Source organism: Corvus hawaiiensis, chromosome 22 (genome assembly GCF_020740725.1).
Source record: "Corvus hawaiiensis isolate bCorHaw1 chromosome 22, bCorHaw1.pri.cur, whole genome shotgun sequence".
Lineage (NCBI taxonomy): Eukaryota > Metazoa > Chordata > Aves > Passeriformes > Corvidae > Corvus > Corvus hawaiiensis.
This window is the reverse complement of record NC_063234.1, coordinates 728,636-745,047: the sequence shown is the minus strand read 5'-3', so window position 1 is coordinate 745,047 and position 16,412 is coordinate 728,636. Positions and strand designations below refer to the sequence as shown.

The following is a 16,412-nucleotide window of genomic DNA, read 5'->3' as shown; positions in this document are numbered from 1 at the left end:
TTCTTTTGTTGTGAGGGGTTTTTTTACTTCCCCAAAACATTTCGATACATTTGCCAATGTTCATCTTACTTTCAGAACAAAGTAGTTGAGAAGTACTTCTCGGGGCCTGCCATTACTCTTGAGAACACCCGGGTTGTTAGCCAGTCTTTGCAGCATTACCTGGAATTAGCAAGGGTAAGTATTCTCATTCCTTTAAAAACATAATATGTGGGTTTTTTTGGTCTTGACATAGATGAAGAACACAATCTAAAAAAATTACCTTCTGTCTTAAACCACAAATCCTTTAGGATATGGCTGAAATGAATTGGGGGAAAAAAATTAGAGTGCTATGAATATTTCTCTAAGGCTGTAAGCCAATTCAGAAAATATCAGATCAGTTAGTCATGAGTTACAGATCATGTTAAAGGATGGGTAAATACATACTGTGTTAGTAGTGTGTTGCACTACTGTTGTATTTACGTCTTTGATTTAACTAATGTCATAACTAACATGCATATAAAGTTGACAATAAGACCATAACAGAAGTTTTAGTGAGTTTTGTGGATTTTGTAGAACATAAAAATACAGACAAACAGAAAGCAGGACTGTGATGCTGAGAGGTGTTTGTTTGCAATTGCAGCAAGAGCTGTTCAAGATCCTGCACAGTATCCTGCTGAATGGGGAGACGCGGGAGGCAGCTCTCGGCTACATGGCAGCTGTGGTCAATGCCAACTTGAAGAAGGCCCAAATGCAGGTAAATAAAGGGAAATGCTCTTCCTCTGATTCATCCATCCACAGGTAGCCCTAGATGGCTCATGCAGTGGTGGTCTGGAATGGAGGACAAAAGAATTTTGAGTGCCTGCTGCCACAGGCAAGAAGTCCTGTCTTCTGTCTCTGTCCGTTTCAATACATTTTCCATTTCTGAAATTAATCTGTTTTACCTATTTTAGCAGTTTACTTCCTCTCTTAGAACTGAGATGTTGCTTCATTAACAGAGCTTCTAGATTACATGTTCAAAGCTTTGTACTTGCCCTGCCCCATTTCTGAGGGCATCATTCCAACTGACTGTTTAACACACTGCTTTCCCAGCTGCTAAAGTGCTGGGCTTTGTATGGTGTCTGTAAAAGGAGCAGGGCAGATACGGAATGGCCTGGCTCCAGTGAAACCACAGGGATGGGATTTTGGCATTGTTTAACCAATGCATTGCCCTTGTTTCCTGTGATAAAATCTGTGCATGAACTGAAGCTGTTCATTGTTGTCTCCACATTTCCTTTTCAAAAGCAAACATTTGGAACCATTACTAGAAATATTTCTGTGAAATTACAGTGAAGAAGTAATAGAAACTACACTTAAGATAAAACTTAGGAACCGAAGCTCAGCAACTATTTGAAACTCTTTGTTGTTGTCTATATCAGTGGCAGACCATTCTTGAAAGAGGCCCTTTTAAGCTCTTAATTTCATAGATTACTTTCTGCTTGTTTTTACGTGTTTGCTTAATGTTCTTCAGTGACTACTTGAACCATAGGGAGGGATATGTAAGTTAGTAACTGACCTTCCCATTGCCACAAGTCTCCTTACGCACAGCCACGGTCTTCATAATTTCTCCCCTTTCTTGAACTTGCATAATTCATTTATTGAAGACTGTCCCCCTGTACTTCTCAGCTCATGTCTTCAGCTCTTTGCTTTCTCACCCCACAGACAGATGATCGTTTGGTGTCTACAGATGGCTTCATGCTCAACTTCCTCTGGGTACTGCAGCAACTAAGTACGAAGATAAAGCTGGAAACGGTTGATCCCATGTACATATTCCATCCCAGGTGTCGAATCGAGCTTCCCACAGATGAGACAAGAGTGAAAGCAACAATGGAGGAGGTTGCAGCCTGGATTGCTGAACTTTGTTAGTACTCTTACTGAGATATGTTAAGCATTACTGTGCCTTCTGATATGGAGGTACATGGAAGTACTTGATTCCAGCAAAGAATTCCCTTTTCCTAAATCCCTTTTCTTGGTGCTATCTGCTTTTCCTTGTTTTAAAGAAAGTTGAATTCAAGGTCTCACCCTAGATAAGACAGTTCATTTTTTAATTTATTCACCTCTACTTCTTTTTTGTTTTTTAGACAGGGATCCGTCTCCATTTTCTGAGCCAAAATTCCCCACGGAATGTTTCTTCCTCACCCTGCACGCCCATCACCTCTCCATCCTGCCCAGCTGCCGTCGGTACATCCGGAGACTGCGGGCCATCCGGGAGCTCAACAGGTTTGCAGCCGGGGGTTTGGGTGTGGCTGAGGGTCCTGGCAGGCTCCCGGTGTCCCCCTCTCACCACGGCAGCAAGTCTGATAAACTACATGAAATCACAATGACAATTTAGGTGAAACTGTCGCTGAGTACAGAACACCTCAGCTTTTCTGTTGCCCTGCTGCTTTTGGCCCTTGGGGATTTTTGGGTGTGTTGAGGACTGTGGCTTGAATCAGGAGTTCATATAATAGTGAGATGGAGGGTGTTGGTTACACAAGGCAGCTCAAGTTGGTGAGAAGACCATTCTGTTTAAAAGATAACTCTCTTCAGAACATTTTAGGATTCATGACACTACTTAACACTGTTCATTATAACCGATCTGTGGTGTGGTTGGTGGGATGTGGGCATCAGTGCCTCAGGCTCTCTGTCAGAGCTGGAGGAATGCATGTCAGGTTACGTGTCTGATAAATAATCAGGTCACTGTGGAGGTGACTTGTGATTTCAGAAACAAGGCGTTGTGAGTTGTGCCTGAGCTGTTTTGAACATCCCAGAAGATATTTACCTTTTCCCCCTCAGCTTCTGAGACAGGGAAATTTGCCATACTCTTGGGACAGGGGGGAGAGAAGCCTTCAGCAGTGAACTCTTAATATTGTTGTACAACTCTTAATATTGTTGTACATGTAATTCAGCATATGGTTTACTGTTTTAAAAATGATAAATACATTATGATGCTAACATGAAGATACTCCTGTTTTCCATTTCTCTTGGCATAAACTCAAATAGACTTTTACAGTTGCTAAACCTTGAAGAATGCTCTGTTAAAATTAGAACAGATTTTTGTATCATCAGTATTTTCCATTGTTTATGATTGCACTCATTGCATTTTGGTAAATGTTCCTTGGCAGTAATGCCATGAGTTCATTACAGGATTTTTGGACTGCATTTGAAATGATTTAATTTTTAAAGCACATGCAGGCCAAGAACCTGGGAAGTAGCAGAGAGCAGAGCAGGGAGAGTCAGTATATGTTAAAGGAAAAACTATTTTCCTATGAACAGCCTGTGGATTACTTGTAAAAAAGCCATATGTTGGCTTGAAAAAGGAATTGCTGCTTTTTCCTTATTTAGAATTGTTTTACAGGAGTTGCTGATGCAGCAGTCCCCATCCAACGGTGCAGAGTGTAGAGCTCTTGGCTTTACTGACAGCAGTAGGAGCTTAGGCTTCAGCATTTTCCATGAATTGCTTAGTTGCTTGCAACACTGGGAAATGTCTTTAGATCTTGTTAGTAAAGAAATTACACTGGATATTTGTCTGCTGTAGGCAGAGATTGATGTGGAAGAGAATTTGTGTTTAGAGAAGGGATGAAAAGGGACTGTATTCATGCAGTTCAGTGTATGAGTTTTGTTCTAATCAGCTGCACTTCCTAAAAAGGATTAAGATATGGGAATATGTAGAATTTTTTAAATGCAAATAGTGTGTGTAATGTACATTTAAGTTCTCTTTCTGTGGGGCGGCGTAAGACGATGGGTAAGGAAGGGAAGGAATATCAACCCCCTTGATTTTCTGGTCCTTATACCAACAGGGAGACTGCGGACTATTCGCGTACTGAACTCCTCTACAAGCCTGAGTTTTCTTGGGAGTGGAGCATGAGAAGTGTAGAACAAAACTCAGAAAAATCATTTGCAGTAGTAGAAAGGGGGAAGATACACAGGATATAGACCTGCAACATTCTTCTTTCTAACAAGACTTTCTGTTGGCCACCTTTTTCTTCCTTGGCTGATTTTGTCTTCCATTTTCCTTTTTGATACTAGAAGAGGAATGAACTCTCTGTCTCATTAACTGAACCATCCTTTCCTTGTGTTAAGGTTTAATTTTCATGGCATCCTATTAACCTTACTTTAGAGTGACCATAGACTTCAGTGTGAAAAAAAGGCAGTTTTTTTTTTTAAATACAGTGGAGAAAATTAGTTTATCAAGCAAGATAGAGCCCTTGTGTTTCATCCCTTTGGTGTGTCTGACAGTCATGGGTGTTGGAGCTAGTGTATGTGGTGCCTCTGAGTTCTGGCTGTGCAGATGTTCAGTCTGCATTTACAAAAGCAACTTATTTTTCATGTTATGATGATGTGTAATTTCTTTGAAGATGATCAGCTTTTTTCCCCACTTGTCCATAGTCCCTTGGTTTTTAGCAGATAAGTCAGTTAAATGCCTTGTGCTGGCAGCACATTTCCCCTCTGTCATGATAACCAGTTCCTGCATCTGGTTTTCAGGACTGTTGAAGATTTGAAAAACAATGAAAGTCAGTGGAAGGATTCTCCTCTGGCCACCAGGCATCGAGAGATGCTGAAACGGTGCAAGACACAGCTTAAGGTTTGTAAGTGATTCAGTTCTCAACGCTTTGGTAGCCTGTGTACTCTGATGCTGCTTGAAAATGGTGGGTTTGAACCTCTGACCCCTGTGAGTGCTGCACTAGATGGTGGTTGTGATACAATATAACATCAATGGTGAATTTAAGATTCAAAGTAACACCAATAAGAAAATTCTGTGTTTTTTAATTGGAGAGACACCAAGCAAAGGGACTGTGCTTTGTTCAGGAGTAGCTGTGTGTGCACAGTCCATGCACAAGCAGGGACTCTCAAGTCACTGATCTCACACAGAGTTCCTGCAAAGATGAGTAAACTGGGGTGCTCTGTTTTTTGAAGGCCTGTTCTGCTCAGATCTTCCTCATGGAAATTGGCACAAATTTTTTGAGCTGTAGACCAAAATGGCTTTAATCACACATTTTCCCACTTTGATACCTTTGTTACCTCTTTCATTGTTCCCATAAAGCTTGTGAAGGGCACATCTGTCCCTGCAACTCTAAATTATATTTTACTTGCTGTGTTGGGGCTTATGTGCCCTGTTTTCTTGAAATAAGAGTGCATTGTAAGAAAAGACCACTGTATAATTGTTGTGATTCTCAGATGTATTGATTGTCTTGGAGAGGCTTCACATTCCTTTATGTTGTCTTGCCCTGGATTAGTTTTTGTGTGCATGTTCTGCAGAAACTGGTGAGGTGCAAGGCTTGTGCAGATGCTGGTTTGCTGGATGAAAACTTCCTCAGGAGATGCCTGAATTTCTATGGCATGGTGATTCAGCTGATGCTTCGCATTCTTGACCCTGCCTATCCCAAGTGAGTGTCAGGTTGATCTGTGTAAGTGGTATCAAAGATATTTCAGATCGTGTTAGATTGCTTACTGAATTTAGCAGTTCTAGAATTATTTTTACTTACAGCATCTGCATTACGTGGTCGGTGACGTACATCCTTGCATGGAATATGTGTGTTACTCAGAGTTTAATGTTCAGTTGGGTTTTGGGGGGCTCCCTCAGGTGTGTTTGGTACCCTTGAAGTACTGACATGGGCTTTTTAAAAAAGTCAGTTTCAAATTTTTATAAAGGGCTCCCATAGAAGAGTTCCATAAGGAAGCACGTGCCACTTCCTGCTTAACGTTGCTGGTTTACTGTCCTGTTTGTTGTCTCTTTTGCTTTACAGCGTAAAATTGCCTTTAACTCCTGAGGTTCCGAAAGTATTTGCAGCATTGCCAGAGTTTTACGTGGAAGATGTTGCTGAATTTTTATTTTTTATTGTACAGTAAGTAAAGTTATATTTGAAGGTAACTTGTACTACCACTTGCCCCATTAGCAGGTGGCACATGCATAAATGTAGGGTGGAAAAGTAGTTTTCTAACTTATCTGCAGTTGATGTTCTGGTTGTTAACAGCAGCCATAAGGTTATGGCATGGCAGCATTGCTGCAGCTATAATGCATAGATGGCTCCACAGTCCCTTCTAACCTAGATTTATCTTGGAAGAAAGTAGAAAGTTTTTTGGTTCTCTCCCCAGGAATTTTCTTTATGGTTTGCAGTGAGACCTTTTGATCTTCTGATATGTTAAATCATCACTAGAATAATATTTTTAAAAAGCCATAGCTTAACAAGTAGAACATTAGGGGTTGGCGTTTTTTCATTTAGTTTTTCCTTCTCTCCTTGTTTCCAGATATGCTCCTCAGGTGCTGTATGAGCCCTGTACTCAGGACATAGTGATGTTCCTTGTTGTGATGCTGTGCAACCAGAACTACATCCGAAATCCTTATTTAGTAGCCAAGCTGGTGGAAGTGATGTTCATGACAAATCCAGCTGTTCAGCCCCGGACACAGAAGTTCTTTGAAATGATTGAGAATCACCCTCTCTCCACTAAGTTGTTAGTCCCCTCCTTGATGAAGTTTTACACAGGTAAGTGCTCTGTCTGTGGACCACTGAGTGCACAATAGTATTCTAAGGCCAAAGGCTGTATTAGCTGTTGTAACTATTAAAAAACCCAAACAAACCAAACCAAAAAAACCCAAACAAACAAAAAAAAAAACCCCAGATAGATCTTGAGTCTTGTGAAGATGAGGCTTTATTGCTCAGAAATGGGGGGAAATAGCATTAGATGGAACCTTAAGCATTCCAGTCCTTTCACAAGCTGTTGTGCACTGACAAGTCCAAGCAGTGTGAATTGATGTGACAATTGCTTTTGTGATCTTTAGATTCCAAAATTAAAGCTTTTGCTTTGCTTCTAAAGGAATATTGGGATTTTAAAACTCCTCATTGTAGTTTTGCTAGTCCTGTAGATTTGGGTGTTTCAGAAGAGTTTTTGCACCCATAACAAAAACAAGTATTTTTGTAGCATACCCAGTTTTTTTAGTGAGATTTTAGGCTGTGGGATGAAGATCAGAGTTGAATAGAGCAGAATGTTTTGGTTTCTCAGGGTTTTTCTTCAGAAATGAGGTTGGGTCTAGATTAGAAAATGTATAGGGCTGCTTCTTTTAATGGGAGTTAAGATGGAGACTTCTGAACGGGAATTGAATTTCATCTCTTAAAGTTTCTGTGCGTGCTTCAAGCTCATAACATTGGAGGCAGTAGGGAGAGGTGTTTTGCCAGTGAATCCTGGTGGGAATGTTTTGGGATCTGTTGTCTTTTCCAGATGTGGAGCATACCGGAGCCACTAGCGAATTCTATGACAAGTTTACAATCCGCTACCACATCAGCACCATTTTCAAAAGCCTCTGGCAGAATATAGCTCACCATGGTACATTTATGGAAGAGTTCAAGTGAGTAAGAGGTTGTCTCAGGCTGCTTCCTGTTGTGCAGGCTGCTCAGGCAGGGACCTGAGGAGGTCACTGCCATTGGGAATGGGTGATGCTGCTTTCCATTGTATCTTACATGGCAACCCCTTCCAGTAGAACTGGAGTGTTTCTAAACTGAGCTCTGGACACCACAATCAACTTGGCTTGGGGAATGGGATCGTTGTTGGAAATATACAGTGCAGGAGTGTTTCTGGGGTTGCAGTCTGCTCTGCACACCCACCTGCTCTGCCGTGATACCTGTGTTTCGATGTTTTCAGCTCTGGGAAGCAGTTTGTTCGCTACATCAACATGCTGATAAATGACACAACTTTCTTGCTGGATGAGAGTCTGGAGTCCCTAAAACGTATCCATGAAGTGCAAGAGGAGATGAAGAATAAAGAGCAATGGGACCTGCTGCCCAGGGTGAACAGAGCTGTTTTTCAAAGTGCCCTTTACTTATTTTTAATTCTCCAATACAAGACCACTAAAAAAACTTTTTTATAAGGGGCAGCACCAAAGAGCTGCTTATGAGAAGCAGTTGTCGATGCTTTTTCTTGCTGCCGGTATGGCCATGGTCACTCTGGATCACACTCTGCAAAAACCATCATTCTGCCTAGTTATGTTGTGGCTGGCAAAGAGAGTGGTGTGAAGTGGATATAGTATAAAGTTTCAAATTACTCTGCACTTAATTCTAAGTGGAGAAACCGAGACTTTAACCTTCCTGAAGGAGGTTTGGGAAGATGCTCGCCAGTTGAATTGACTTCAAGGAATAGAAGCTTTTATTCTGTTAATGCATTGGTCCTTGGTAGATTCGATGCAGACAATTATAATCCTGTACCTCAGAGCTTGGCCTGATTAGACAGTAATTGTGTGTGTTGACCCACCAATGTCAGGTATTTCTATTTTAAGGTTATTGATTTAAAAAAAGAAAAAAGTACAAAAGGAAAAGCTATAAAGATCTTTGTTAAATGTATTCTGGTTTGCTCTTCTGAAGCCTTTCTTCCTGTCTCTGCCTACCAGCAAGGTAAAGCCATTACTGTAGTTACAAAATGAGCTGGTACATCATCTACAGATTGTTCCACTGGGGAGTGTTTATTATTTATGATGGTGCATAAATTAGAGAGAACCTCATTTGACTCTCAGATCCCAAGCTCGTTTTGAAGTATTGGCATTTGGATGGAAAGGAAGCATAATCCAGTTCTGCAGCTGTGAGGAGCAGTTAGAGGGTGTAAACAGACTCAATAACCACGGGGGCTCGTTACGCTGTTTGCATTCCTTCTTTAGTGTTGCAGAATTCTGGAAAATTGGTGTAGACATTAGTACTAGGTGATAAAAGTGAGCAGCTGTACCTTAGATTAAAAGATGTCCCACATCTGTATTTGAATTACTGTCTGTCCTTTTGTCTAGATCCCCTTAGGAATGTGGCTGTAAGGTTTTGATGAATGGTCATGCAGGAAATTCCTTGGAATTGTAACCACTCTGTGTTTATTTTGTAGGATCAGCAACAGGCCCGGCAGTCGCAGCTGGCTCAGGATGAGCGTGTGTCCCGTTCATATCTTGCCCTGGCAACAGAAACTGTTGATATGTTCCATATCCTTACCAAGCAGGTCCAAAAGCCTTTTCTCAGACCTGTAAGTCCTGCTCAGATTTAAGTTGGTTCCCTGCTTCTCTAACATCTCTGGATAGTAACCTGGAAATGTTTGGTAGCACTTAGTCTCCATTCTCTTCCCTTTTCTCCATCTCATTAAAATCTAATTGCTGTTGAGAGCACTACCTGAGTCACTGAGATGGTGTGATCCTTCCAGACAGCAACTGTTTGCATGACATTTTTTAATGGCAAACATGCATAAAGAACAGACACTTCCTGCAAGCCTACCAAATGAAAATTTTATTAGTTAATAATTCCTGATCTTGCTGTGTGCAAATCTAGCGATAATCTTTATCACTGCCTTCACACTGTGATCTGTGTTTTACTTTGCTCTCATAGGAACTTGGACCACGACTGGCTGCTATGTTGAACTTTAACTTACAGCAACTGTGTGGCCCCAAGTGCCGTGACCTGAAAGTTGAAAACCCAGAGAAATATGGGTTTGAACCAAAGAAGCTGTTGGACCAACTGACTGACATTTATCTGCAGCTGGATTGTGCTCGCTTTGCTAAAGCAATTGCTGATGATCAGGTGAGCTCCAGAAAGATGAAGGAGAAGGGCAAAAGCGCTGTGGACAAACAGGACTTCGCAGAACATTCTAGAAGCGTTTCATCTTGCTTGTGTGCTGCCAGCCAGTTTGTCTTACATCCCTGCAGTTTGTTTTCTTCCAGCAGGTCATCTCTGTTCATATTCTGTCTGCTCTTTGTGGATGGGTGTTCCCAGTGCTTTGCAAACGTGTAAACATACGTAAATATCCATAGCACTTCACATGCATGGGAAATTTCATGAGCATGATGTGCTTATTACCTACAGACTCACTGTAAATTAGCAGAAATACTTTGTCCCTTTGCAGGTGGGAGAACTGAGGCACACTGAGATTTGACTCCCTCCCCTTTCCTCATCAAAACAGGCAGAGCTGGGACCAAGAGCCTCCTTTAACAAATCAAAGTTCATTCTCTAGATCGACAGTTTCCAAATTGTATTCCCTCTGAAATCACTTATTAAATGGCTATGTAATAAACTGACAAAGCGCAGCATGTATGAGACAATTAACAACACCTTTGAACTCCTCATGGTAATATTCAGAGCAAGATAAGCTATTGCTTAGCTCTGTGTTCTTGTAAAGTTGTCAAACTACTGAGTCACATCTGTCCATGCCCTTGTTTCATAATACAAACTTTTCAAAGTATAGAGGGGAAAAATTGTTCACAGCAGCTACTTGAGATGCTAGTGGAAGCTGGTTTACAGCACATGAAGCTGTTTGCGTGTCTAGTGAAGCAGAGGTATTGGGGTAGCTCAAGATCATCTTTCTGTAGTTATTTAAATTCTGATAATTGCAGATAATACCAGTAATACTTCTGAAACAGACCATATGCATTTGCATGTGCATAATGAATATTTTTGTGCTATTCAGCATATATGAAATCATTCATCATTCATCCATGCCAGCCACAGCAAATGCACAGACTGACGTAGGGATTCAAAAGAAAGAAGCCTGCGGGTATGAGAACTGGAAAAAAGCTTAATTAACAAAGTGGCCCTTCATAAAAAAGGAGTGGGGGGAGTGACCAGTGACCAGTCTCTTGGAAACTGTCAGTGACAGGAAAGAAATACCAAGGAAATGTTCGGTTGGTTAATGGCTACTGGTATTGGGAGAAAAAACAAAACAAACAAAAAGTTGCTTGATCATGGCGGGATCTCTCTAAAGCATTTTGAGACATGTCCCATTTGCAAATCCCAGCACGTAGGAGAGGGAATCTGCAAACGTTTATAGAGCCCTGGGCGTGTTGCCATCGTTCTGTTCCCTCTGAGCACGAGAAAGGAGTTTGGGTGGGCGCTGTGTGTCCTGCGTACTGAATGGCGTTTCTTGGTGCAGTGTGGTGCAGATGAAAGAAGTGGGGCTGTGTTGAACCCTTTAAAAATCCCAAGGGAAATAGACATCTGTGAGACCTGGTGTGTTTTGTTTTGTCATATATATCAACCTTGCACTGTAAAGTAAATAACACTTTTTATTAAAAGGTTTATGTCAAAACATGACATTGTGAACTTAAAAGAAAATGGTGTCTCTATAGAACACAGACAGCTACAAAAGTCCTTCCCTAACTTTCTTTTTCATGTGAAAGTAATGCTTGCTTCAGTCGCATTTGGTCTCTCTGGATATTCCTACTGCACTGGGTGGCAAATCTCCAGCATTCACTCTCTCTCAGCTGTCTTGCTATTTTTGCAACATTGTGGGGTGGGTTTTATGTTAGTTCTTGTTTGGACTGGGAGAAAGAATCACTTCTTTCCCAGTACTGCCCTGCACATTATCAGAGAAGTTAAGAAATTTCAAGAAAAAAAAAATCATTTTGTGCTGTATTTTCAGCTAAGACTTGTGAGAACAAGAATACAGACAGGAGAATGGCAAGACAGATGTTTTGTCTAAGAACAGTCTTAATGATTATAGTCAGCCTCTCTGAGCATCTTCCTCACTTTCTTTAGGTGATGTTGCCTGTTTTTTTTTGGTCCTTAACAGTTCTACAGTGGTGATGACTAGTAAAAAAAAAAAAAATCTTACGTCTACCCCAAAGTTGACATTTTGGTGTTAGATGAGTGCTACCTACATACTATTTGCTTTGATGTAAGGTTGAGGTTTCATTGATCCTTCCTTCTGCAGTTTTAAAAATGCATTAATTATCTTTAGTATTTGCATGGCATGTATGGATACTACGACTCAGCAAAGTTGTTTTTTTATGCTTTGCCTGTAGAGGTCCTACAGTAAAGAGCTCTTTGAGGAGGTTATCTCCAAAATGAGGAAGGCTGGAATCAAATCTACCATAGCAATAGAGAAATTCAAACTGCTGGCAGAGAAAGTGGAGGAAATTGTTGCCAAGAACGCCCGTGCAGAGATTGATTACAGCGATGCTCCGGATGAATTCAGAGGCAAGTGGAGTCTTCTAAATCCTCACTATCTAGGAGAGAGGGATTTTGTTTGTTACATTGATTCCGTATGGTAATAGAAACTATATATTGTTTATGAAGCCTTCCATCCTGCTGTATTTCAATGATGTAGTTAAGTAAATACAGAGCTAAGAGTTCCTTTAGATTTCCCTGAGATTGTACTGTCCAGTCCTAGCCATGCTTTGCTTACATGTACTTGAAAACAGTAACCCCTCCTCTCAGTCTGAAAATAGGGTGACAGCAGTGAATGCTTAGTTCCAGGTCAGAAAGGGGAAAGTGCTATAAAGATTTATGTCCATTTAACTCTCTATAACTTCAGCAGTGTACTGGGGACCCTGAGCAGTGGTTCTGTACTGTGGGTTTATGGGGAGATAAAATTTGTAGCTCTTTCCTCACTTTAATGAGGAGACCCTTGTGCCCTCAGATCCACTTATGGACACTCTGATGACTGACCCCGTGAGGCTGCCCTCTGGAACTATCATGGACAGGTCAATCATCCTGAGGCATCTGCTGAACTCTTCCACTGATCCTTTCAATCGTCAGACGCTGACGGAAAATATGCTGGAACCAGGTACCGTGGGACAGCTGGCCCTGGGATGGGGGCTGGGGGGAAGCAGTTTGTGGGCAGGTGTGTACTTTCATAGGACAGTGTGGAGGCCCTGTGGAGGTAACAGTTCTTTCATCTCAGCTTGCACAGAAAAGCTCATTTCTTCTGCTTTCCCTTTTTCTGAGGGGAAAAAACCCTCACACCCTTGCTTTCATAACTAATGGGCTGCAAAACATGATGATATGTAAATGAGAAATGGCTGTTGGTCATGAGGGACTTTCTTATAGTACTATTACCAAGTAATTTAATCATTCTTTTTTCTCTTTTTTTTTTTTACCTTACTAGTGCCAGAACTTAAAGAGCAAATCCAAGCCTGGATGAGAGACAAGCAGAATGACCATTAAAAATTCCCTTGCAGTGCATGCCACCACCAATGGGCAGAGCAGGGCATGGGCTGTTCTGGCAGGAGTGGAGCAGATACACTTGGGAGCTGTTGATAGGATTGGCACGCCCACGGCACCGACTTGCAGTAGTGACCAGGAGCATGTGGACGAGGAGAAAAGCAGCTTAATTCTTGTACATATATTTAAGTGATAACGATGGTCAATAACATGGAGGACAGGCTAGGAAGTTATGTTACAAACTGTCCTTCAATATGTCACATTTTGGAGTTTTTACAGCTGAATTATTTTAGCAGACGAATGGATCAGGGCAGCATCCCTTCAACCTTGTTTTTTACCGCCAGATATCCGTTAATTTGATTGTGGTTAGAACTTTGGACATTTTGCTGCTAAAGTAACTTTTTTCTCTTTCCCTTCCTTTCTTTCTGTTCCACCCATCAAACCTGCACTGCTGTCTTTTTCTTTTGTAATGCAAAAAAATACAAATCCTGTGAAAATCAAAATCATTCCCCTGCCCTTAAAAGAACATATTTTGTGCGATAACTGTGCCTGCAACAAAGTGTTCATCTTGGGATCGTATTTTTATATTACACATATTTGCCTATTTGGTTTTTAATTGGTGTTAGACACAAGCATAATTTCAAAAAAGCAAAGGCTTCACACATGGATTTTAATTTCCTTTCCGTGAGATGTCCCTTTCCTTTATGTTGATCAAGATGCTCTGGTACTTGTGAAAAGCCTTGAGATAGAAATATGTTAAAACAGCTGCCATGAATGAGATGCTTGGGAATACCAGGATTTCAGTGACTTTAAAAAAAATAAAATACATTCTTTCAATGCTGCAGATCTATGCTAACTGACAGTTCTGAGCCATTGGAGCTTGTCCGCAGAGAGCAGATACTTTTATCCTTGGAGGCTGCAGTTTGGGGCAGGGGTCATTTTTTATGTTGCGTACCAATTTGTATCCATGGCTTGGCCTTACCAAAGCAGAAAGGGTGCAGGAAATGTAGAATTACGTTTTTAAAAAAAAAATAAAAAAAAATTCACAAACATTTTTATATTACTGCCCCCTGCATATGATACTTGAATTTCCTTTTTAAAAAGGATTTGAAACCACAGTGTTTTAAAATTAAGTTGGAAAAAAAAAGGTTGTTTTTCTTTTATTTGTTTTTTGCCATGTCTTCTGTTCAATTCCTGACTCTCTTGAACTACAATAAATGATACACACTCGCACAGAATGTTTCCTTGGTCTTTCTTGTAAGAGTGTCAGTGAAAATATAAAAATTACAAATGATTGGGTGTCTTTGTTCAGGTTTGCTGATAGTGATTTAGGATCTGGAGATAACTTAGTAAATTATGTGGAAATTTTCTGTGCACACAGATATCAGTACTACTTTAAACTCAAGAATGTTCCCAAGCAGGTGACACTGAGCACCTACTCATAGCTCTGTGACAGCTGGTGACAGCTCCAGGGGGATTTTTGGTGAAGTTATACAGAATCCAGTGTTGACCTTTTAGGTGTGCAAATAACTCTAAATTATAAAATGTGAAAGTACAATCGTGGGCTGGGTTTTTTTTGTTTGTTTGTGGGTTTTTTAGTGGTGCTTCCTCTTACAGTGTGAATGGGTATTTCTTTTCTCCAAGGATTGGAGGAAGGTTCCAGAGCTTCTGTCTGCCTGGACTGCTGCAAAAACTGACTGGTTTTATACTTATAATCTTCACTCCTTCCACAAATTCAAATCCCCCTCTTCTTTCCTCTTCATAAGTCACAGATCAAAGCCTGCTCTGCTTTTACCTGCAGGCTGCCATTCAAGCATCCAAACCCAGCACAGGTTCTGATGCGTTCTAGGTTGTGGTGAGCTGTGTGAAGAAATTACCTCTTCTTTAGTGAAGAGGTGATTTCTTTCTATAGAAAGAAAAACTCTGACATGTTCAACTGTCCTCTCATCATTAAGGATTACCGCATGAAATCTCTAGAAATGTCCCAAAGTTTATACATTGATGAATGACAACTGTTCAGTCGGGAATATGTGTTTTTACTGGAGATGATTAAACTATGGCTTCACATTATGGGGTTTTTTTCTGCGAGTCAGTATCATGTATTACTTCTATTGACAGACTATAAAATGAGTATAAAATGAAAATTCTGTAGTTTTGGGTTTTGACAGGAGGAAATAGAAATATTTTTGGATGTTTTAATCAACACAATGCCCTTCAGAACCTGAATTTATACTTATTCTGCCATTGTGTCAGACTCTGACCTGAGGAATATAAATAGCGAAGTGCATTACTGAAATGTTTTGTCTAATTATGGCATACGTCTATCATTTGAAAACTTGTCAATGCAGATATTACACAAGACACAAAGGCTTGACATAAGTGGCCAAAACAATTTTATCTGGGGCACTAATATCAAGTATTTCAGAGGTGTGAGCTCAGACAAGTGTTCTCCCAAATTCTGCATTCGTGAGCAGAATGATGAAATGTGTTTTAGTACAAGCAGCTGAAGTGCCGCTCTATTGTGTCTGGCCACAAAAGTGTATCAAACCCCTGTCTTTAAGTGGACAGTGGACATTTGAGTAGCTGAAAAGCAAAGCTGAAGCTGGATTAAGAATCAATCTCCCACAAAAGGTTGTGTGACAGTTGTTAGTTTAGTTAATTTAATGCTACCTGTAGTTTTTTGTGATTGCACTTCCCCTCACTAATATGTCATTTACCTTTTTCAATCCAACTGTAACCTCACTGCAATACAGAGACCTTATATTAGAGATCACAGGAACTGCGGATGGAGTTAAGTTTGACATGTCCACGTGTGTGCAGAATATGAACGTCTCTGAGCTGTGAACGGCTTACCCCAGCAATGGCTAACTTACACCTCTGTTACGAAGTGTGCTTTCCTTGGAATTTTGAGGTTATATTGTATCACTGGTCTCTCCTTGTCCTCTAGCTCTACGCTAGAGACAGAGAACTTCCTGGGGCAAGTGCTGATGCTGTAGCAATACAGTTCAGGACAATTGATTCTATTATATCACAATTTATACTTATGTAATGGCCCAATTTACATCTCTGTCAGCTCTTCCCCGCTGGCAGCAAGGGCACTAATGCTGTTCATAGTGGGATGACAACGCTGCTGTCAGTCAGCGAGGGATTTACTCTAGCAGCCCCCAGGAGCATGGTAGCACAGTGTAACTGTGCCCTTCTCCCTGAGCTTACACCTGCCCTCTGCCCTGCATTTAAACCGGCTTCCCTGGTTTAGGTGGTATATCTTAGTGGTTGGGGTAACCAACTGTGTTTCTTTGTACTAATAAATGCAAGAAATTGCTACGTTCATTTTCCCGTTGTAGTAATGCTCAAGGACACTTTTCTTGAGCTGAGACTCTTCATCCTGTGGCTTTTCTTGAAAAAGAACATCTAAATTCTAGATTTAAGTGCACATATGCTTGCAGGGAATTGAAAGTTTCTGCTCTTTTCAGGGCTGTGTGGTGTTGTCAGAAGATAGAGTAAGAATGGTTCATTCCCTGT

At 40.8% G+C, this 16,412-nt stretch overlaps 1 protein-coding gene across 2 annotated transcripts in view; it reads left to right on the top strand.

Annotated features, from left to right (window-relative positions):
- UBE4B (ubiquitination factor E4B) overlaps positions 1-14,123 on the top strand; it is a 36,995-nt gene extending 22,872 nt beyond the window's left edge. For both annotated transcript variants that reach the window (XM_048326208.1, XM_048326207.1), the window contains 15 exons: positions 76-174; positions 620-733; positions 1,678-1,876; positions 2,097-2,235; positions 4,480-4,579; positions 5,254-5,381; positions 5,742-5,840; positions 6,244-6,479; positions 7,213-7,339; positions 7,633-7,777; positions 8,851-8,985; positions 9,342-9,533; positions 11,750-11,924; positions 12,367-12,513; positions 12,835-14,123. In XM_048326208.1, coding sequence (XP_048182165.1) covers positions 76-174; positions 620-733; positions 1,678-1,876; positions 2,097-2,235; positions 4,480-4,579; positions 5,254-5,381; positions 5,742-5,840; positions 6,244-6,479; positions 7,213-7,339; positions 7,633-7,777; positions 8,851-8,985; positions 9,342-9,533; positions 11,750-11,924; positions 12,367-12,513; positions 12,835-12,893 — 2,094 coding nt within the window. In that variant the 3' untranslated portion in view covers positions 12,894-14,123. The remainder of the gene's footprint in view (positions 1-75; positions 175-619; positions 734-1,677; positions 1,877-2,096; positions 2,236-4,479; positions 4,580-5,253; positions 5,382-5,741; positions 5,841-6,243; positions 6,480-7,212; positions 7,340-7,632; positions 7,778-8,850; positions 8,986-9,341; positions 9,534-11,749; positions 11,925-12,366; positions 12,514-12,834) is intronic.
- Positions 14,124-16,412: the final 2,289 nt, after the last annotated feature.